Consider the following 24,639-nt stretch of genomic DNA (forward strand, 5'->3'; position numbering starts at 1 on the left):
CACAGATGCTTATGATGTTGGTTCAGGAGACATTTAAAACAAGCATTGCAGCAGTTGTGCAGTTGTCTTGGACTCATGTAAAGTCTTGTTAATCTCTTTTGCTTGTGCACATTTTTCTAACACACAACCTCCACTCAACTTTCCATCAAAATGCTTGGGTACAGCACTCCGGTTCTTAACCTTCTGTAGTTGGCCTTTCTGTATTTGTATGCCATAACTATCAAGATGCACCTGATTGGCTACAATTTTTAGTGACATGAACAGTAACCTATTTGTTTCTGTTTCGTTAACCTTGTTAACATTTTCAGATCACGCAAAGGCGGAGGATTCATTCCAGACTGAATCATCACAACGAGGGTAAATGAATCAACAAGTCCCAGTAAGATTTTTAAACTCTATCATTAAATTCATCTGAAAAATGTTTTTGTTGTTTTTTTTCCTCAAATATCACAAATGAGCCTTTGAAAAAAAAAGCATTGGATTGATACTTGATTGTTTAAACTTAAACATTTTGTGTATTTTGACTTTGCTTGCTTTTTGTTCCATTTCCTTTAGCTGAATGCCCATAAAATATTAAATAAAAACACAATGTTTTAGCAACATCAATTTCAAATTTGCTAAAAATCTGAAAATGGTAGTGATCAATAATTCTTTTAAAGTTTTCTGGACATTTTTGTTTAGTTGTTGACTTTTTTCACTTATTCTTAGTACAGTACTTGACCACTTTAACTAAAATCTTAGCATGCAAACAGTATCGAATTGGACAAATAAGAATATTTCAGGCTGTGTCAGATTGTTAGTTAACTTTCTTGAATTTCTTATCCATATTGTTAAGAACATACTGCACAAGATGCTGCCATGTTCAGGTGAAAAACAACCAAATTACAAAGCTCAACTTTAGGAGACATTCACAAAGTCTGGAGAAGCTTTAATAAGACGAATCAAACTAATTTGGACTCATCTGCAGCCAAAAACATGGGGATGATTTTCAAACCTTTGCAGAGTACTGCACTTGTAACCAATGCTCTTATTTTAGCCCGTTTTAAATGTCTAAATTTAAACAATGTTGATTGTGTAAAATTCCCAAAGGAAAAGGAGAGTAAATCTGACCTTATTTGTCATCAGCTCTTAAATTATTAATATGATCTAACTTCCCAGCATCAAGGTTAGGCTTTTAAACATAAAGGCAGATGAAAATAGCTTTGGCTAAATGGACTGTGTGCTGTAAACATATGGAAAGACACACATGCTGTCAATACCTCTGAATAATAGCAGCAAAGAAACACTTTTGCTAAGCTGCTTCCGAAACCCTCATCTATCAGTGGTGATGATAGAAGGACAGGCAATGTTATTTAAGTAGAAGATATCTGCAAGTTAAACAAACCCATTTGTTTTTATAGATATAATTTGGTTTAGTTTGTGTGTTAATACTTTTTTAGCTTATATGTAACTGAAATGGGAAATTAGATTTGTCAATAGAGCTTCCTTTTTACTTTGGGTTACATTTTTTAAATTTATGAGGCTTTTATACTTCTGCTTTTCTAGCTGCTTGTGGCAGCTTGCTGTGTTGAAGTGCTAATGCGATCTTATACGTATCGGGGAGAGCAAGTTTAGGTTTAGATTCAGCTGTGCTAGTTTTGCCTCATTCCTTTAATAACACACATTATTTAATACAGCTAGAGCAGGGATGTCAAACTCGGTTTCGTTTTGGGCCAAATCAAGATCATGAATGCTCTTAGAGGGCCAGTTGCACCAGAATGTATTGATAAAACCCGTTCACAAACTGGTAAAAAAAAATCATAGAATTTTAAAAATTAAATATTATTGAACATCTTTTCAGCCCCTCCAGGATTTTGTGATTCTTTTTGTGATTTTTTGCATTAAAAATCAAAGTGTTTGCGATATTTGTGCTTATTTATGTCGGTAAATGCGACTTTTTAATTACTCGCTGTATAGATCATGGACTATAATCTGACATCAATTACAGCTGAGGCAACTGTTTAGCACAAGTAAGAAAAGTTTTACAATTTTTGAGAAAAATCTGCAACAAATTCCCCTTTATATAGCACAATTTGTTGATATACAATAATTCTCAATAAACTGGAGGGACTGATTGATATAATTTGGCATAAACAAATAAAAACTGCATTGATTTGAGTGATAACATAATATTTAAGCACATTTAGTGTTTAGTTTAGAATCTATAGGGCCACATGAAAAGCGGATTTGGCCCACGGGCCTCGAGTTTAACACATGTGAGCTAGGTAAAAGATAGTTGCTTAACTGCCATTTTCTTAAACTACCAGAAGGAGGCGCTGTAACCCTGAAGGCCTTCCACTTTTTGAGATAAATAATCTAACGGTAGCTTATTAAAACCATGGTGTCACATTTAAAAAGCTAGTGTAACTTGCACATAAAATAAAACAGTTTTGCATTTAAAGTCCTGCACAGACAGTGCTGTGAATAGCCAGAATCATGCAGTGGAGAGACATTTTTCCCAATTTAAGATAACACAGGTCATGTTCCCATTGTCTTTTACAAATGTTGACCTCTGCCTTTCTCCTGAGGGCTTTGCAAACTGGACTCAACCTTTGCCGCTTGTAGTGACACAGTCTTGGGAACTCTGTCACCACAGAGTCTCCATCACCTAATAAGGACCCGCCATTTACAAAGTGTTTCCTGTCGAGGGGCTTGTTTAGACTTTTTATCTCCAGGTTTGTTTCTGTATTTAGCTTAAAAATATACACACACACAGACACACACATCAACAAAATCAGTGGTCCCATAAAAGTATGGGACAAAACAACAGATAAGAATCGGTTTGTCAACATCAAAACAGGAAAACAGTTTCTAGTAAACAGTTCCCACACAATACAAAAAAAACCCTGACAAAATGTAGTAAATAAAGACATGTCTCTGTTCCCAACAATCCAAAAACTCAGTTCCCACACAGTTCTGGTACTGTATGTGCAAACACACACGTGCACGAGGAACAATAGTGAGAGTATCAAGATGCAGGAAGTATTTCAGAAAAAGAAACAAGTACAAAAAAAAAAGCAGAGGTCTAGGAGGAAACGGAGAGGAGGAGTGTGAGAAAGGGCTGACATCAAACGGTGCAGAAAAGGGAGGGTGGAGAGAGTCAGGATAAAGGTGAGAAGAGGAGGAAATGCGAAAGACGGAATCGGAAGTATGGAGAGTCTGAATGAAACAGTTTATATGACTCACTGATTGTGAGGAAAATAACAACTGCCTCATCCATCATCAAGCCCTTTTTTTATTATTATGCACATTTCCTCCATGAACACAGCAAAAATAATGGTGTTCAATGTGCAGCTGTTGGAGTACAAAGCGACCATTCATCAGCATCTGCACAGGTTCTATGTGCTTTTCTTTACGTCTATCCAACACTAAAGGAAAAAAACAAAACTGTAACAACCTCCGTTTGTTTTCAAATCTACAACTTGTACAAAGAGTGTTGTGTTTTTTAGTAGGAGTACAGATTAGAGTTCCCTCACTGAAGCTCACATGTTACTACATTATTTTACTTGTATACAAAGGACGCAGCATTAACAACTTAGCTCATGCAACTTATTTTGCATGCATAAAACAGAAGGATGAAAACACACACACACAAAAATAACACATTGATAACAGTTAAGCGCTTTGGCCAGTTGGTCATATTGTTGAACACGTGCGCAGATGTCGCAGCCACATATCTTACACACGCTTTGTTATTTGGAGGCAGCTTTTTCAGTTGTGTATCGTCTCATATTCTGAATTAAGTTCGTTCCAAATTAACTGGAACAAACACTAACACTAATTTTTTACTGGTTTTTTCAGAAGATGGCGATACCGTTCACTTAATCAAACCTTCTGCTTCATGTGTGGCCTACAGGTCACAACTTAGTTTAATCTGTATATAAATAACACTGGTCAGCAGCCAAAAAATTGTCTGGGGTTTTTCAATTGTTTTAGGGTAATTTTGTTGTGCTGCATCCAGAAATCACATTGGTTTTGCTCAATTAGGTCAACTTTCTGAACTAAGTTACATATTAGTTTGGGATGCAGACATGATGGCTGATTGTTGTCGGACTCTGACGAGAGATGTACCTGCTGCTGCTGCACATGATGCGGTCAAAGAAATGGAAGTTCATGCACTTAATTTTGCACAATGAAGACGTAATGTTCAATTTACATGTACCTTATCAGTGTTTATTACTCAATTTACAGAAATAAATGTTTGTATCATTTAATTCATACACTCTGTTATAAAACAATTTCTTTCCTCCTAAAACCTTTTTTTGGATGAAAAATATTAACGGAAATGAACTGATAATCTCACAAAAATGTCATCAATTTAGTCCGAAGATCGAATTTCTCTGAATCAAATCAGAATAAAAACCTAACTTGATTGAGAAAAATGGACGCCATTTTTGGATTTAGCGGAGCAAAAATAGCCCTAATTCAGTTGCAAAAACATAGACAACATCCAAAAAGATTTTTTTATTAAATTCAGAGGTGCAAAAAATACACATCAGCCTCTGATTTAAGCAAAATTGGTCCCGACAAGCCAGTTGAAAACTGAAAACTACAATATTTTTCTGATCAGTAAACACCACGAGAGAGCCAAATGTAAGGCTGGGGATGATTACAGCTGAAAACAAATGATTCCCTGTTAATTACTAATGACAGCTATCAATTATCTCTGCAGAACAACACATTAAGGATGCCATGTCGCGACATTTCTGTCACTTTGATTCTGTGTTTGCAGGGAGAGATGGACTGGAGTTCATGAGCGAATGTGGTCAGTTTTGGGACATTTTTATTGGTGTACAGAATGAGGTAGATTCAGAGAATGACCAGAAAAGAAATTGAGTTATTGACACATCTGAAAAGGAGGACACATCTCTGAGAGGAAGAAACAGCAAAACAAAAATAGGGAGTTCGCTCATCATCATCTCTACTGAGAACATGTAAGAAAACTCATTAGATGAGAGGCTTGACTGTTATTTGAAAAGGAGCTAAATATGTATTTATGGTCATTTTAATTGAATGGTGAGCAAATTATAATTATACATCAAGATGGGAGCATGTAATTTCTTATCCCTCAAGTCAGTCTGAACCAGTAAAATCTCCCTCCTCTGAGCAGGAATCACCAGCATCAAACTCAAATTTAGCATCTCTCCTTCTTTCCTTTGTCTCCTCGTTTTCTTCCATACTTTCGCCTCTTCCCTTCCTGCCCGTTCTCCTGTAAACACAAAACAATTCCTTCGTATCCTGCGCTGGCGTGAGAAAACTTCAGGGGAAATGACAGCCGTGCCGAAAAGAGCCAGAGAAATGGTGTGAAAGGGAGAGTGGGTCAGAGTTCGTGATGGGAGAAAGTGGGCAGGAAGGAAGGAGGAAAGTGAAAATGAGAGGCGGAGAGGACAAGAAAAAAAGGGAAGGAAGCAGGTATAGTTTTTTGAATAAACACAATGTGAACAGATGGACTAATAGGGCAATAAAATATTGATATTGATGTTGTTTTGTTAGCATCTGAAATGATAGAAGCCATCTTCTTAGGGCTTAAAATTTAAATCAAGCCCAATCATCTTAATATTCATTGTAAATACTGCTGCTTTCTACAGAACTATCAACAATTAGACATTTATAATTCAAAATCTCACTGCATATTTTTTAGCAGCATCACTGCATTAATTGATATTAAACTATAATGAAGACAGTGACAGAAGCCGTAATATCATGACGATGATCATAACTACTGTTTGTATATTTGTGAACACTGAAAAACCACAAAATCTTATTTATTTTTGGTCTAGTTTCTAGTGCAAATACAAGTACTTGAAATAACACAAAATGAACTTGGACAAGTAGCTTTCAGCAAGACATGAGATTATTTTAAGTAAATAATTCCTTAACATTGATGAAAAAGTATTAGTTCTACGCTCTGATTATTTTTCTTATAACAGGGAAAAATGTCTTGTTATAAGTGAAATAATCTGCCAGTGGAACTAGCATCTTTTAATCATTATTAAGGAACGACTGCCTCAAAACAAGCTCCTACATCTTGTAGAAATGTTACTTTTAAATTAGTTTTATCTCATTTAAAGTGTACTAAGATATTTGCACTAGAAATGAAATAAAAATACTTGGCATGATTTTGTGCTTTTGCAGCATAGAAATAAACTCACATGCAAAAGGTTTTATGTTAAGCTGAGGTAAAATTAAGATAAGGGATTTCAATATTTTACAGCTTTTAAACTAATGTTTTGATTTACAGCACTGTTTAGCTTTATACCTATAAAAAAAGATAGTTCAGATTAATTTAAGAACATTTCTCCTGGATACAAAATGTTCAAACAGAGCTTCCTGTGCCAGATTTAGCTTTATCATCAGAGGGAGCTCAAAGTGGAGTCGTTGCTTCTGTGCATCAAAAGGAGTCCGTTCAGGTGTTTTGGGCAAATTGGGATCCCCAAAAATGAGCTGGAGGGTGTAAGGCTTCCTTCTTAGACCTGTTAACCTCACATCCTAGTCATGGATAAGTGAGAATGGGTGGTTTGGGTCTGAATGCTGTAACAGTGACTCTTTTCTGCTAGTGTACCGACATGTGGCACAGCTGTGGTAAAATCAAAAGAGCATATATTTAAATGTTTTACTCAAAACCCTTTTAAAGAGGTTATATACACTGAAATACTCCCAATCATTTGGAAGAAAGATCAGATAAATAGTGGCGACCAATCAGAAGACGTCGCTCTTTTTCAATGTGGCAAAGCAAAGCAGCATTCTTACTTCAAGTTTAAAAGGAAACACTTTGCAAGTTGGATTTTACAATCCAAGGGAACATGACAACAAAATTTTGTTTTTGTTTTCCATGTGCTGATTAGATTGCTTCATAAATTAGTTAACTCAGTGTTTTCTTAAAATACAAATGATTTTTCAGGCACACCACAAATGCAGTACAAAAACATCTTCCTCTTATTTTATCTTGGGTTTCAATTTAAAAGTTACATACATTTCTGTTTATCTGTGGATAAATTAATAATTATTCCAAGTTTGAATCCAAGCTTGCTGAACAATTTTTACAAGAGAGCAGAGACACTTGATAGGCCTCGTAAATGTTGAGCTAACAGCTTGAAGCACAGCATCGTTCATCCTGCACATCCCGGTAAAACCTTGTGATGTAATGGCACAAAAAAAAAAAAACTGCTAAAAGCAAATTCAAACAACATTTATGATGTCAGGGATTATAAAGTGCAGAAAAAGAAAATGAGAGGAGAGGAGTGAGTCATAGCACTTCCCAGCAGTAAGAGACGGTTATCAATCATGCACTGGGCAAACATACACTCTCTCTTTTTACAGAAACACTTTGCATAAATGAAGACAAATACAATCAGCAGCCAAGGCTATCATTACAGAAGTGCATTACAGAGCAAACCGCTGCATCAATATTTGAATTAATGCTGAAAGAGAAACATTTGATGCGGACAAAAATGCATCACAAGCTAAGAGTTTCTGTTCACTAAGCAAGCTTAGAAATACTAGAGAAACTGCGTAATAGTTGTCCACTGGGAGAGGAGTTGACATTATGAACTAATGTTCATATCACTGTGCAAAGGTGCTAAATCCCCCCTCCCCCACTCCATGTTCTCTTGCCATAAGGTGGCATTCAGATTGGGTGAAGCCAGCTGGTATGCACGCACACACAGCTGCTTCTAGTCTGCAGAGTTATGTAACAGCACTGCAGTAAACTAGCTGCCTCCTGCTGAGACACTGAGACGAGTACGGGAAGAGAGCTAACCACGACAAAATGTTTCAAAATATCTGCACGGATTTCTTCTGTAGGTTAAAACACATATATTGAGTTACTTTTTATATTTAATGCCTGAGCATATGTGACGAACAGCAGGGTTGCTGGTTTCTGGCTGCGACTGACCTACCACCAACAGGAAGCTGCAGCCTTCCAACGAAGAGATCGATGAGGCCAATAGACACAGATCAGTCGGTGGTCTTATGTAACTATGCATACTGTAGGTCATACAATTAACAACGAACACTTCTGTGCAAATTATAGATGCCAGACATCTCGGCAAAGCTGAACTCTGGATGATATTTTTTCAGGGTTTCATGCTAGAAATTAACAGACTTCATTTTACTGTGATGGATTTGTGGCTGTAAGGCATTTTCAAAGTGCAGAACAGGTAGGAAAAAAGCTCAAATGCATCTTGTGAGGATCCTGTTTACTTAATTTATAAAGCTGCAGAATAGGGACTTGACTGTGATGGACAATGTTTTTAGTGTTTCTCCAGTTTACAGTCTTCGTGACACAAATTCCACTTTGTTCTGAAAACACTCCGACTTTCTTTGACTCAAATTCTTACTAAAATTCTCCCAATTCATGGAGCTCCAACTTCACTATGTTGGCCACACAGCTTGAAGCTGCTGATAGCTTAATTTATTCAGGTTTTCCTTTTAGGTACATTTTTTAAAAAAATAGAACAAAGTATGGAGTTTTTGATTATTGATCTTACAAGTTTTGAGTCACTTCTCGTAAATATACAATCACATAAAAACAAAGATACAATTAAAAATCTTAAGTGACAAGAACATAACTCTTCTTTCAGAAATGTAAAAAAAAAAAAATGTTTACAAATGTTACAGTAGGAAGTAAAAACACACGTTCCAATCAGGTTTCTCTGATTATTCTCAAGTATTTCAGTGAACGTAGCAGGAAAATCGTAATATTTCACACAAGTTCAGCTTTTCGTAATGTAAAAAGTCTCGAGCAGAAAAAATCTCTAGTCAACTTAGACATGCTGTTACAAACAACATGTCTTCTGTTTAATCATGTGAGTTTCACAGACGTTGCTATTCATTTTTAATCACTTGGACTGCAGTCAGATACAGTGAAACAAATAACTGAATATTATTTAAAGTACTCCTGGGTTGGTGGGTTTTCTCCTTCCATTCGACATTGGATTCACTGGCATTTTTTTTTATTTCTAAAGGCATTACTAAGAATACTTCCTCCCTACTTGATTTCCCTTTATTTATCAGGAGCCTGCGGGGCTGAATCACCTGCGCTCACAGGACTTATTTTTATTGAGCGTTACAGGAGTCCGCACCGACTCCGGTAAAAAAAATAAATAAATAGCTTTTCATTTCGCAGCACCACGGGCTTCAGTATGAATTTCATTTAAAAGAGCTAGTCTCATTTTATTCTTTCAAGGGTTTTACAAATGATTTAGCAGAAACAAAGTCTACGTGCCACTGTTTTGAATTTATTGATATTGGAATGTGTTTTTGTAACTAACCGTTTCACTATATTGTTGTCAGGAAACTTTTGCAAAAGAGATTTTTCGCTGCTGCTGGCGGTCTGACTAAAACTAGGAGGATAGAGCACATCACCCCAGTTCTAAAGTCCCTATAATGGCTCCCTGTGGCTCAGAGAATAGACTTTAAAATATTTATGTTGGTATATAAATCACTGAATGGCTTAGCACCACAATACATTACAGATCTGCTGCTGTTGTATCAACCTTCCAGACCTCTCAGGTCTTCTGAACCAAATGAGGAGAAGCAGCATTCAGCTTCTATGCACCACAAATCTGGAACAAACTTCCAGAAAACTGCAAAACTGTTGAAACACTGAATTCCTTAAAATCCAGACTATAAACCCAAATGTTTGGAGTTGCCTTTGAAGCATAGTCGATTAACAATTTAAAGATGTGACTTGAGTTAATCAAATGTTTCGATTGTTGAATCTATGTTGCATGACTTTGTGTTTTTATGATGTAAAGCACTTATACTTATACAAATAAAATTTGACTGATTGATTGATTTATCGATCTTAGATCTCAAGGAGTAAATGTGATCGACTCCTCCCAAGGAGTAGATCTAAAGGTTTAAAGGTTTAATGAAAAACAATATTGCTAATACAGTGTAATACCTTTCTAAAAATCATTTTTCCTTTTCAATGAGAATTTTAAAGATGGAAAATGGATATATCCATCAAACTTTTGTCTTCTGACCAGAATGTGATCTCTAAGAGAGAAACCTAGACGTCCCATTTCCTTTGAGAGACTCGCCAGCTCCTCCAGGAGGATCCCGACGTGTTTCAATGTCAGAATGGACAAACAAACAACAAAACACCTCAAATGACTCTGAGGTCTCCCCTAGCCAGAACTGATACATATCCCCATCAGAACGATCTGGGTTTCCTGTCAGTGGGACATATGAACCAAGACACCTGCGCTGATGAGGAAGCGGAGCGGTTTTACCCTGAGGAATGACAGAGGTCATCATCGGGCCCCTGACTGGGTTCAGCTGCCCTACGACGGAAGCTCCTTTCACCCACTTGATTGCAGGATTTGGTTATTTTTGTCGTTCTCTATTTCTCACAAACATTTGAGGGAGCTGGAATGTAGATGAGCAAGTAAATCAAGACACTTGTTTTTTAAGCTCAGTCTTTTTTTCCCCATAAAGAGGAATGGAACAATGCCCATTAATTTGATTCACATCCAGCTCCAACTTAAAACTAAGACCAACTCTCTAACAAATAGATACTTGCAAATATTACAGCATAGTAAAAGAACAGTTCAAAGCATCTTCCAGCTGGCTATTCCTTGCTTTCATTTGGCAGTTCTTTAGATAAGCTGCTTATTTAAACTAGAACAAGCAGTAATAATAAAGCCAGAAGCAGCTTAATAGTCCAATTATCCATTCAGATGTGAGGCTGTTTGTCATGTTCAGCAGGGAAAGGGTTAACAGGCCGACGGTAATCCGTTTACATCTCAACCATTTGCATACTGAGCTTTCTGGAGGTCACATGAGCCTCATTAAACAAAACATTTGGGCTTACGTTGTTGCAAAACACACACACTGCACATTCTGTAGGCTACTAAAATGATTCATTTAACAGATATTATTTATTTCACAAAATCTGATAATATTTTGACAATAACGTACAACTGAAATAGGTTTAACCTGCGAGATGAACGTTTGTTACTAAATTCTAAAGCTGCATTTCCTTTGATGATAAAATTGCTTAAATTGGCTTAATGGAATTATGGCAATTTTGTAAACACTCATTTATTGTAGTTGTTTAGTCGTATTGAAATTGGTGCAAAACTGCAATGGAGACACTTTTTTTTTTTTTTTGCATCACGCCAGTTTGTATAAAACAGCAACACGCTTATTTGTAGGCACTGGCCGCCTTGGAAAATGTGCAGCTGGATTCACCGGAGCTCAAAAAGCTTCCCAAGGTTCATCAAAAATCTAGTTTGTTATTCGAAAGCGTTGAAGCTCTTCTGTGAAACTGCAGACGATTTCTGAACTCTTCCTGAGTGAAAACATTAGTATTGTTGCTTCTAAATGAATATGAACTTGCTTTCTTTGCTTTATTTGAGATCTGAAAGTACTGCATCTTTTTTGACCATTTCTCATTTTCTGCTAATAAATACAATATTTTTGCTTGAAATTTTATAGACATGTTGTCAGTAGGTCATAGAATAAAAGAACAATGTTCATTTTACTCAAACATATACCTATAAAAAGTAAAATCTGAGAAACTGATCATTTTGCAGTGGTCTCAGTTTTTTCCTGGGCTGTACGACTTGTGAGTTGATTTTAATTGCATTCTTATTTAATGGATTAATTTTTTTTACATGATCAGAATGTCAAAAAAAATTTTGCACACATTTGTAATGGAAACACAGCTGTTGCTGTTCACATGATGCATTTTGTACTTAATCATCCTGTTCGGATAAAACGTAAGTTCTGGTTTTACAGGAACAAAAGCAGCAAAAACAATAATTTTCTGCACATCCTCCCAGGTTTTGTCTGTTGTCATAACCTGGAACCTGTTTTTCATTGACTTCACCTAGTTTGACAGGCAGGGGTGAGAAACAATATGCTGACATACTAACACATAAACACACATGTCCAGTTTAGCATTCCTCACATATTTAAACTAGTTTACCACCTACTTCATGGAAAGAAACATGCGAGTCTTATGAGGGCAGAGGGAATTGTTTTGGCTTTTCAAAAACACAAACAACCCACAATTAAACTGTACTGCAGCCCGGATTAACCTTTTACACAATGCATAGAAACCACCAACTCAGATGTAATAATCTTAAAAGTAGGGCTGGAAAATGAATCGATTTAATCAATTAGTTGAATTTGTTGTTAAGACATTTTTGAATCCTTTTCACCAGTCACATTAATGTCAGCCCACCATCTTGTTTTATTATAATCTCTTACAGCTTCCATTTATTTGAACTTTGAATTTAGGTCAACCCCTACAAGGGATGGTTGAAATGAAAGGTCATTTATAATTACTTCTAAGAAAAAGAAAGGGAGAGAAAAATAATCTACCTGTAAGCCATATGTGTCAAACTCAAGGCCCGTGGGCCAAATCCGGCCCGCTGTAGCTGTTTATGTGGCCCTCTAGATTCTAGGCTAAACACTAAATGTGCTTAAATATTTTATTATCAATCAATCAATGCAGTTTTTCTGTTTACTGCCAAATTATATCAATCAGTCCCTCCAGTTTCTTGAGAATTATTGTGGAAATTCCTGCAAAATCAACAAATCTCTGCACTTTTTTGCATTAATACATAATTGGGAGTTTATTGCAGATTTTTCTCAAAAATTGTAAAAGTTTTCTTACTTTTTTCTAGACAACTGCCTTAATTAATGTCAGATTATAGTCCATGATCTATACAGTGGATAATAAAAAGTCGCATTTACCATCATAAATAAGCGCAAATGGGGCGTGCCGTGGTGGCGGGGGGGTTAGCGCGACCCACATTCGGAGGCAACATAGCCTCGACGCGGCTGTTGCGGGTTCGACTCCCGGACCCGACGACGTTTGCCGCATGTCTTCCCTCCTTTCCTTCCCCCTTTCCTGTCAGCCTACTTTGAAAAAGGGACACTAGAGCCCACAAAAAGACCCCTTGTGGAGCGAAAAAGAAAAAAAATAATAAATAAATAAATAAGCGCAAATGTTCCCAAATTAGTCCCACAAACATTTTGAGTTTTATTGTAAACAAAATCACAAAAAGAATCATGAAATCCTGGAGGGACTGAAAAGATGTTCAATAATATTTAATTTTAAGAATTTGTGAACAGGTTCTATCAATACATTCTGGCACAACTGGCCCTTTAAGACCCTTCTTGATCTTGATTTGGCCCAAAACGAAAATGAGTTTGACACTCCTGCTGTAAATCAATTTACTTAGAAAATTTGTTGAAGGTTTACCTCGTGAGGGTTGCAAAATACATTTTTTTAACAACCAGAAACTTTTGGGGAATAAAGAAATTATGGAGTTTACACCCATATTTTTAGGATATTTATTAAAAATTTAACTTTTAAAGAATGTTTATTTAGAAAAAAGCTGTGCTGAGTTTACAGGCCCAGGTCTATAGTACCCATTAATCTGGCAGCAATGTGTTGTCTCACAGCCTTTTCCTGATTTGCTGTTATTCTGGTCCATGACGCCTGGAAAAGATGTGCTTCTTCAGGGGGATTGAATCCTCATTGTAGCTGCTTGCAGTTCTAGTTTGCAAACATTTCTTGTCTTAATTACTACTGCTGCAATCCCATGCATGTCAATGCTGCTGACTATGTGAGAAGGTAAACTTACTGGAGTGGACCTACTAATAGAAAGCTTTAAATGACCGCCTGAGTGATAAATTGATCAGTTCCTTTATCTGAGTTGACAGAACTCAGAGATAACCAGGATTGCTGCTAAAAGTGCCTCACATGTTGCCAAGAACACAATTCACACGGTGAGAAACTTGCTCTCAATCTTTCACCATAGAAATGTAGTTTTTTTTTTACTTTTTATATTCTCGTTTTTTTCATTTCACTAAAGCAAGAAAAGATGCATTTTTGTAGGTTTGACCACCGTCTCCGCCGTCCTTCCACTACGATGAATGATTTGGTCAGATTACGGTGATTAGTCCCTGTGACATGAAGCCAGTCATTTATATAACCCTGTCTCCAAGGTCATCCACTAGATTAAACGGGATCCCTCAAGCGGATTAGGTTACCTGGCATGCTAGTATAAACAATGCAAGATCAGGCTGATTTTCCACAATAAAGCAGAACGGTGTGGTGTATTTTGGAAATCTTTAAAAGGGTAACAGCTAGTATGACACACTATATTTTAGCTACTATGATACGTAAGAAACTAGAGGCTGGAATGGGGTCATCTTATAAAAAGCAGTCTGGCATTGCTGCTAATGTGCAGGGGGTGAGTGGTAGAGAAGAGAAAACGCTTGAGATTGTGGCCAAGTAAAGTAAAAGTAAAGTAAACTGGCTGGCACAATGACGATTTGCTAAAGTGATTAAATGACATCAGAGACTAAGCATTAAATGATTATGTTGAATTCCATTACAGGAGAGAGGGAAACACTTTAATATAATCAGCTGCTCCTTCCAGGCGTACATCCACACTGAGCACAAGGACGTTTCCTGTTGGACTGTAGTAATCTCTTCTGGAAAAGCAAAGAAGGCTAAAAATGTTGTCCGTCTGCCAGGTCTGCAGTGTTTTGGTTGCGTCACTAAAGCCAAAATTCATCCAAAACAGGTCAGGTAAGAAAGGAAAACATATTTTGAACCAAGTGCTTGGAGGGGGGAAAAAAAGCATAAGCATGTTTATAACCCTTTCTATGCAATTTCTTTTTTCTAGAAAAAAAACTTTAGAGCAAATTAAAGTATATATTTTTTTGTTTTAATCTTTGAAAGATAAATTTACTTATACAATGATGCTTCCAGAACCTTTCTGGTAACAAAAGACAAAAGACTGACATAACATCTGTCATGAACATGAAGGAGTATTTATGAATGCTTATGACTGTTGTAATGAAGTGTCATTCAGTAAATAATGACACTTTTAATGCCAAGTTGACACATTTAATAAGCTCTTTGTGCAACTTTTAGTGCACCTATGCATTAAAAGTGTCATTATTTATCAAATCACATGTCATGACAACAGTCGTAAACATTCATGAAGACTCTTTCATGTTCATGTCAGGTGTTGTCATGTTTATGACGGTGTCATGTCAGTCTTATGTACACCCCTTCAAATAAAGCGTTACATTTCTTTTTAGTCTTCAACTTTATGGAGGTTTTTCTACTTTCCACATTATTGGTTAGTAAAAAAAAGCTAAAATCATAAGTCAGTCAGCGTTCAACCCTACTTTCTGCGACGTTTCTTTAGATTCAGTCTCATCTCTGAAGCAGATGTTGACACAGTCAACTTCTTTAAAAGTAATTTTAACATTAATATCCTGTCACCGATCATAATTTTGTCAGTTTTTCCCAATAATTTGTCTTCAGTTGTCCTCCATCAGATGTTTTCTGGACCTGTTTTTGGGTTCTGTGCTCAGGACTCTTATGTAATGGCCCATCCTTAAAGGAGCAACGCAGCATACTGTCCCTTTCCATCACCTCCTCCCCATTTGCACCACCTTCTCCCTCTCATCTCACTAGGTAGTCTTCCTACAGACTGTAGTTTAAGTCTGAAGCCTAACACAAATAAATCACAAATCACTGCAACTAAAATAAAAAACGTTGAAAGTTAAAACACTTAAATTTCTGACATAACTGCACAGATTCAGCTATTTTCTGGTCATATCCAAGTGTCAAGTTATTGGAAGATAATCTAATTTAACCCATTTTTATCTTCCAGTATTTTAGTATGTTGTGTTCCAAGAGCCCAGTTTGGAGGAAAAGATGTAAATTATAGAAAAAAAGTACAAAAAAACCCCTGCATTAATATTTGACAGTAAGTGTCAAATATTAAATAAAAATAAATACAATGCAGAAATCAAGGTACGATGGGATACGTTTGGAATTAGAAAAAGGTTTACCTTGACGCAAAGCTTGTATTGCATCACTTAACACAAACAGCTCATTCTGAAAGGAGCTCATGATTTCAGTATTTGCTTTTTCTCCTAACTTTGAGGAAAACGGCTGTGTGCATGAATGTGAACAGCAGAGAGCTTCCCACACAGGACCTTGTAGGGTAGAAGCTCCTACTCGTTTCTCTCCCCCGTGTAAATAGGGGCTCCTTCATCTAGCTGTGTCTCCTGCACACACTCCGTTCCCCTGACCTTTGTGTTGAGGGGTTACACACACCGACACAAAAGTTTAACTCTGAGTAAACCAACCAACCACCTCAACATCTACCCAGCTAATTCCAGCAGCTACAGACAGTTTTCAGCACTTACTGATACTTTTATTTTTCTAAAATGCAGAGTTGTGCCTCAACGTAGATTGATTGTTTTAAATTCCTGATCAGAAAATATAAGCGGCTTATAAATGCTTGTGTAGATTTAGAAGTTAAATGCAAAGAAAATAAACAGAATTTCCTTCCAAACAAACCCCAATGTTGAACAATATTTTCCCCTCCAAGTGCTTCTGCATTGCTGTAACCTTGTTTGTCCTGTCAGCAGTTTTTCAACTCTGTCACAATGGTCCTGTCAACACTTTACAATAGTGGGTTTGGAGGGGAATATTTTAGTCTTCAAGGGCATTTCTTCCCTCAATTGTGGTTGGTCAACAGAAATAAGCTTGAGGTGACAAGTTACATCAATCTTTAAAAATGCATCCATGATACCAATAAAAAGTAAAATAAAGATGTCAGCGCTGGATAACAACGCATAAGTCGATTTTTATACATTTTCTTCAAACTATCACAAGTCTTAGCTGCACTTTGTTTTATTTATTTTGATGAGAAGTCATCATCTTATCTGTAGGAATCAGCTATGACAGCAGTCAGTTCTGGACAGGCGTTAGCTGGAGTCCTCCATGACTTTTAGGGTTGTGTGATATTAGGAAGTTTAGAGTGTTAATATTTGCAAATATTGCAATTATAATATCAGTTGCTACATATATATATATATATATATATATATATATATATATATATATACAGTATATATATACTGTATACTGTATATACAGTATGTATATGCAGTATACAGTATATATATATATATATATGTAATTTCTTCTTTCCTCGCTCTCTCATCAGAGACAGTGATCAAGTGGTGGGCAGTAGCATTTAAAATTTCATGTGGCATTTATTGTGACAACCAAAAAACTATTTACAAACTCTTCGATTTCTTTTTTACGAAACGTTTTTAGGAAACTATCAATAATCATATTTTCAAGTTTATCATTTATGCTTTCATGTAACCAAAAGTGGACTAGATAGTAAAAAATAAAATTTGTGACAGTGCTGCTAGTTTAAGTACCACTGAATGGCATTTATTATTGTCTTGATGAATCAAAAATATTTATCATAGTGAGAAAATGTTCAAGAGAACAATAAACAATACAATGAGAGCCCGTCGCCATGTGACCATTTGCTGCTGTGAGACTCTCTCTAACTGACTAAATATCACATTAGCATGTGAAATGGAAGTTTATGACACTTCAAGTATATTTGACAAGCATTATTGCACTCCAAGCATTCCTTGCAACAATATTGCACACACTAATAATGTGATTATAATGACAATTACTCCCTTATTTTCCAAACTGACATGTTTTCACTGCTATCCATTATGAAAAAAATTTAAAAACACTGAAATATCCTGAAAACTTCCACACAACAAGGCAAGAACTTTCCTACAGTCTGACATAAGCTGAAACAAGCTTCAACAACCCAGTAATTAACATAAATCCTTTGGATTCTTTAAACTTAACAGTCCTAAACTCTAGGATTAATAACCCATAATGGCAATTACATTAATCTAAAACACAGTGAAATGGGTAGCGGCTGCAGCAGGATGTGCTGCTTGCTGGCAAATGCTCTCCAAAATAAAATGTCAAATGGAATAATAAAAACAGCTCAACTAGTTTTCTTCCTTCAGTGACAAATCTGAGATAGAGTCAAAACTCCGTCTGACTCAGATTTGTTTATTTCATCGGATTAATCGGTACAAGTTGTACCTCACAGCTATTTCAATTTTTACTAAGAAGGGTTCAGACGTGTCCTGATCTGAAAAAATAGGCTAAGGCAGCTAAATCAGGGCTAAAATTAGAACAAAAGCATGCAGCTGTCTGAATTCAAGGCAGGCTGGCCTGAAACAGTGTTGCACTGATATAAATTATACAAATTGTTTCAGTTTAATGCCACAAACACAACAGAAATTCCTTTACACATCTCAGGTAATTATTCTAGAGTGTGGTGGTTTTATGCTTTAAGGAAAGTTGATGGCAACACATAATTCTAGCTTTCAATAACTTTCCTTCACCCTGAACAACATCTAGGCGTGTTGAAGCCTCGTTCTCTCCATCGGCCCACCTTGGTCGGCCAGACAGGCTTCATGGTGGCCTGAGTGACCTCCCTATAAATGGCTTCTTAGTTATGTAAGGTAGGAGATCAGATGGGGTCACTGAGGGAGGAGAAGGCATTTAGAGAGGGTAGGCACTGGAAGACAGCAGCAAGAGGGACACACCATCAATTAAAAATCTGATTATGACAGAGTTTCTCACTGATTTGTCACCACTTTTCCACTCTCATATTAATTTGATCAATTTTCATACCAGGTGTGGCTCCAGTGAAGGCTTTGATTTTTTCTGCATTGTTTTAGAGTGCCAAATAAAATATGTATTAATGTAAATTAGACTTTGTTCCTGAGTAGAAACACACCTTTATTTATGTAAACAGTGAGTCAGAGGACGAGGCAGATAATCCGCAGGAGGAACGAGATCCAAGCAAAGCGGTGGGAAAAATGGTTACTTTAGACACCTTGACTTACTTTAAGTAGGCATCAAGAAATAAAACAGCTATGTTTCAACATATCTGGATAATTGTTTCCTATTAGAACCAAGGTAGTGGTCATTTACACACCGAAAATCTTCAAAGCCTTTGTAGCATTTGCACATTCACTTTTACCACCAATTAGTGGTTCCCCCAACAGTTACTTTCTAAAATTCAGCGCAACAAAATAAGGCCTTTCTTTTACGTTTTTTTCTGTCCAATTTAACCAAGGATACAAAAAACTGTGTTAGTAGACAAAGAAAACCGTCATTCATGCTGATAGACGAGTGAAAAATATGTGAAATAGTTTTTCTTCGGAGTCAGAAGTGTCTGTGATTGTATGATGGCGACTTGTAATCCCCGTTTTAGCTTCTGGAAGATTTAGATGTTTTCCCAACTAAAACCTTAGTCAAGTTACAAACACGACTGAAATCTTTCAAGATGTTACCTGCTGGCGTAAAATAGACTCAATAGTACAGATGAAATCTATGACGACTATTTTGTTTTAAATATGTAGGCGGCTCCAAAACCAATAATTTGTGCTGCACTAAAGGAAGAAAAGGCTAAGATATAGTAACAGGGACACAAAAGGATACAATAGTAACTCTTAGCAAATTTTTCTACCAAATCTGGACCGCATGAATTTTATAATGCTTCATGCTGCCGTTTACATCTTTTATAAACAATTTCGCTTTGGTAAGATTTTGTGACAGTAGATAGTGGGACAGATAATCTGTGAAAAAAACAAAAAAAAAACAAGCTCCTCTGCAGGTTTATACCTGCAGACATATACCACTCCTGGACAGAAACAACCAATCAGAGCAAGGAGGGTCTTAGCTCTAAAACCAACAGGTGCTTCAATATACAGGGCAGGCCATAAGTTTTCATACATAGGAGAATGTAAAATGTATATTTCTTTTATATTTCAGATACCCAAGAAGATGTGTTTGACAAAAGAGCAAAATATTGAAATCATACTGATGGCTGGATCGGAAAGCAGTCGCATGGTTGCATGAAACTTTAACAGAAAACATGGAACGAGCATCACACACGACACTGTGGCAAAACTTATTTGCAAGTTCCAGAAAACTGGAAATCTTGCAGACCAACCGCGAAGTGGTTCAAGACGTGCAGCGATTGCATAGAGTCCCGCAAAAATAAAAACGGTTGTCCAATATAAAATGTTTATTTTCTCCATGTATGAAAACTTATGGCCCACCCTGTAGAAATAAGAGCTGAAAGAGAATATTTTAGACTGAAAAAGTCTAGAAAGAACAGAAAAAAGCAACAACTCCAGTGACTTACCTATCTGCAGCAGCACAGGTGTCACCAGTGCCGTCTCCATGGCGTAGCAGAACTCTCGGCCAAACATCACTGCGCCGTGCATCACCCATCTCTTCAAGGGAATACCTTCAATGGACGCCTCGCTTGCCGACTCCTCCCCTCCTTTGCCTCCTCCTTCGCCCCCCAATCCATCCGCCTCGCCGCCTGCTCCTGCGTTTTCCTCCTCCGGGCCCGATGCGCTGGATTTCTTGGCGCCGATCCCGCCAACCAGAGACCCGACCTGCATGGTGTCAGCCTCTGTGTTCTGCGGAGGCATGGTGGAGGGCATGCACGCAACAAGAAAACTCCCCTTCTAGCGCAGAAAAGCTGTGAATATTTTGCAACTCCTAAAGGTAAACACAAACTTATTGTATCAAGTTTGTTGCAGCTTATTTCAAACTAACAGTACGTTTCTTAAAGCAATTCACTCAAATTTTGTCAAGCTACAAACTGCAACCAGTGGATGTAACAGACTGACCTGTAAGTATTCAACAACAAAATGTTCTAGTTAAAATAAAATGCCTACAAATGTTAAATAACTGGAGAATAAGCTACAATTTCTCAATCTATCAAGAATTTTCTCAGATCTAAAAGAGGAGAAAGCCAAAAAGAAATCCACAACGACTTGTGCCCCAAACAAGTTGTCCTCCAAAAAAAATAAATAAAAAAAATACTGCAACTTCAAATTAAATCCTTCTTGTTTTCCACCCAGTTAAAAGAAATGCAAATCAGCTTTCCGAGGCTTATACAAAATCCCCAAAAAATAAGTGAGCAGTTGTATTTCACTGGAAGAGTGAGTGGTACATTCCAAGAGAGGCTTTGTGCGTTTCCTTCCTTGTGTTGGCTTGAGAGGTGTGTGAGATACTGCTTGAACATTTATTTGGTTTGTTGGTATGCCAGTGTTTGCATGTGTTGTGTGTGAGAGTGCTTGTGAGTGTGTGGATGTGTGTGTGTGGGTGCATAGGGTATTTATGGCTTTTTTGTCATTGAGGTTTGCAGCTTTGTGTTTCTTTACTGTCTATTACAAGCAGTAAAAATCCATATAGAAGACCATTCGGTGAGCTCCAGAGTCATTTTGTGTCTGGGGGGCTGGATGATGGTGTGGGTGGGGGCGAGCAACAGGCTGCAGTTGGAGGGGGGAGGAGGGCGGGTGGCGATGGCGGGCGGAGCTCCTGTAAAAATCCCCATCGATTGGCTGATTAATCTGGAGAAAGAAACACAAATCAGAACATCAGGATTCAAAAAAATTTAATTAAGAAGATTATTTCTTTACGCATGACAATAACAATATGGAAATAAAAATAAAAGAAGCGAGGAATACATAGGGCTGTAGAAGAAGTCAATAATATACACAGCGATAGGCACGTAATCATATAGTTAATACATCTGATAGAATATTCAATATATAGAATATTCACTGAACTCCAGTCCAGAACTGCACAGCATTCTGGGGGATGTAGGCAGAGGAAAGACTTTAGCTAACCTCTCACAACAAGTTAAGAATAGTTGGTGGAATCAACTAACTCACTCACTCACTCTTTGGTTACCTAGCAACAACTCGCTGAGTGACTGGCACAGAAGTAGTTTCAGGTTTTGATAGTACGCCTCACAACTGCTTAGAAATAATAATAATAATAATAATAATAATAATAATAATAATAATAAATAAAAAACAGAGCAGAGTGAAAACTGGAAAAAAATAGGAAAGCTCAAACCACCAGTATGGCATTTCAGATATTTAAAACGAAAAACTAATCAATAATTGCTGATATCAACTGAAGTGAGACGCTTATATTCCTGATACATTTTTCGGCCATATCGTTCAGCCCTAGGTATATACAGTGCATACATCTGCAGATCAAATCATACCGAGTAATAAAGCCGAATTCTCATTCTGATATCTTTTTTTCTCCATGTTGGCACATGAATCAGTATGTTGGAGGCATTTCATACACAGATACACCGTCATTTGAGCAAATTGTTTAAATGCAAAGAAAATGGTGTATGTAAACTTGTGAATAAGTTTTCCATTACCAAAAAAAGCTGCAGAAAAGGAAAATAAACAAACACTTGATTAAAGTGTTGTGGATATTTTGAATGGAGACATTTTTCTTTGTAAATTCAAGGTTGTGAGCACACAAAAATCCTTTTTGGTTCCAAGCTGGAGGCTAAAAAACAATATTCAAAACAAAATGAATACAACTAATATATACACGGGTATTTAGATTGTAAGTTTGAGCTGTTTGAGACAGCCTACAGGCAAATACCACAAGAGACACACATTCATGTCTTCTCTCCTTTGAAAAGAGTCCCTTTTTTAAAATTATTAGTTTAAACACATGATTCATCCTCGCAGACACTTCGTCTTTGAAACTGGATGGAAAGGATGAAAGAATGCAACGTGGTAAACGACCTGAAGCGTCGTCAGACTAAGCTACTGTTTGGAACAGAGGGCTTGTGTGAGGAGCTAAAATAAAACGACAGACATGAGCACAGAAAAAAAATTATAAATAAGTGAATAAGTGAGGGAAGGAAGGAAGGCCTTCAGCTATTAATATGCTTCACAGAGAAAGAGTCTGCGAGGAGGGCTGATAGGGTTTCTAACAGCGCCGAATCCCACTGAGTGTTTTTGTCTCTTTGGGATGAATCCCACAGAGAAAACATGTTTCATCACACACATCAACAGCTTTATGAGTTTCATCAGGCCTCTGAGCAAAACAAAGAATGAAATGAGAGAAAGGGAGGGAAAGGAGGCTTCGTATGTGGAGAGTGGGAGGAATAAGTAATGATGCAGAGGTCAGAGGGAAAATGAAGACCAGTAAACCGAGAGATGAGATCGACAGATGGATGAAGATGGAGGTTTCTCCCCTCATTCCTCTCCTCCATTATTCAGCGTTCTCACATGTTGCCATTAACATTTATGACTGGCTGAAGATGGTCATGAATGTTTTAGCGCGTATAAACACAGAAGCTCCTCCTCACCTGACCCCACACACCCCAGCTAACAAGCCCACACACATAACAAGCCTGTACATTTCAAACACTCATATCCATACACAGCAAAAACACACTTAGTTAATTCTTAAAGGGGACCGACCGACCATCCATCCATCCATCCATCCATCCATCCATCCATTTTCTTCTGCTTTATCCTGGGTCGGGTAGCAGCTTCAGAAGGGAGGCCCAGACTTCCCTCTCCCCAGCCGCTTGTTCCAGCTCTTCCGGGGGAATCCCGAGGCGTTCCCAGGCCGGCTGAGAAACATAATCCCTCCAGCGTGTCCTGGGTCTTCCCCGGGGTCTCCTCCCGGTGGGACGGGCCCGGAACACCTCACCAGGGAGGCGTCCAGGAGGCATCCTGACCAGATGCCCGAGCCACCTCAACTGGCTTCTCTCGATGTGAAGGAGCAGCGGCTCTACTCTGAGTCCCTCCCGGATGACTGAGCTTCTCACCCCATCTCTAAGGGAGAGCCCAGACATCCTGCGGAGAAAACCCATTTTAGCCGCTTGTTTCCGTGATCTTGTTCTTTCGGTCATGACCCAAAGCTCATGACCATAGATGAGGGTGGGAATTAGATCGTCCGGTAAATCAAGAGCTTCACTTTTTGACTCAGCTCTCTCTTCACCACGACAGACTGGCACAGCGCCTGCTTGACGGCAGACGCTGCGCCAATCCGCCTGTCGATCTCCAGCTCCCTTCTTCCCTCATTCGTGAACAAGATCCCGAGATACTTGAACTCCTCCACTTGGGGCTGGACATCCTCCTCGACCCGGAGAAGGCACTCTACCCTTTTCCGGCTCAAGACCATGGCCTCGGACTTGGAGGCACTGATCCTAATCCCTTAAAGGGGACTTATTATGCAAAATTCACATTTTGCACATTTTTGGTACTTCCATTTGGGAATCTTCTGCTTCAGACTAAGCGCTTGAAAACCCACCAAGCTGGGTTTTGGAGATAAGTTGATGTTTTTTGATGTCCGGAATATAAGCCATTTCTAAAACCTTCCATGCAACGTCACAAATCAGCAGGCACTGCCCATTACCCAGCAACCCCAGTGTTGCTCTGCCCGTCACCTAGCAACCCAAGCTGAGCTCCAGCCCATTTGTCAGCTAGTTTTACTAATCTATGTGCTATGTGTACAATGGCTCCTGGAAAATACAGGTGTTTTGTTGTTGGCTTACCATTCAGAAACCACTTTGGTGCATTCTTGCTTTTTGTGCGGGAGGCTCCACTTCTGCTATTCAAAAATGTGTGGTTGTATAGTTGCGCATCTATGAGTGTAAATGTCGAGTTGGGGGTCTAGCAGCAACTTCCCTAGATTTATCAAGAGGTCCTAAAACATCTCCTGGGTTGGGTAGCAGCTTCAGACAACAAGCATCAAGTGGTTCTGAAAGGAGCTCAAAATAGGCAGAACTGAGCAGACTAACATCTCATTATCTAAGAACGATTTTGTGCAATAAACGTAATGAACATGTTTTGTGTAGTCCATAGACCTATCCCAAACTCTTAAAGGAAGTCAAATAGGTCATCTTCATT

At 37.8% G+C, this 24,639-nt stretch overlaps 1 protein-coding gene across 1 annotated transcript in view; it reads right to left on the bottom strand.

Annotated features, from left to right (window-relative positions):
* Positions 1-24,639, bottom strand: part of slc45a4a (solute carrier family 45 member 4a) — a 55,133-nt gene that overhangs the window by 15,398 nt on the left and 15,096 nt on the right. Inside the window, exon 3 of the mRNA XM_032580639.1 lies at positions 20,088-21,309. Coding sequence (XP_032436530.1) covers positions 20,088-20,394 — 307 coding nt within the window. The 5' untranslated portion in view covers positions 20,395-21,309. The remainder of the gene's footprint in view (positions 1-20,087; positions 21,310-24,639) is intronic.

Source organism: Xiphophorus hellerii, chromosome 13 (assembly GCF_003331165.1).
Source record: "Xiphophorus hellerii strain 12219 chromosome 13, Xiphophorus_hellerii-4.1, whole genome shotgun sequence".
NCBI lineage: Eukaryota > Metazoa > Chordata > Actinopteri > Cyprinodontiformes > Poeciliidae > Xiphophorus > Xiphophorus hellerii.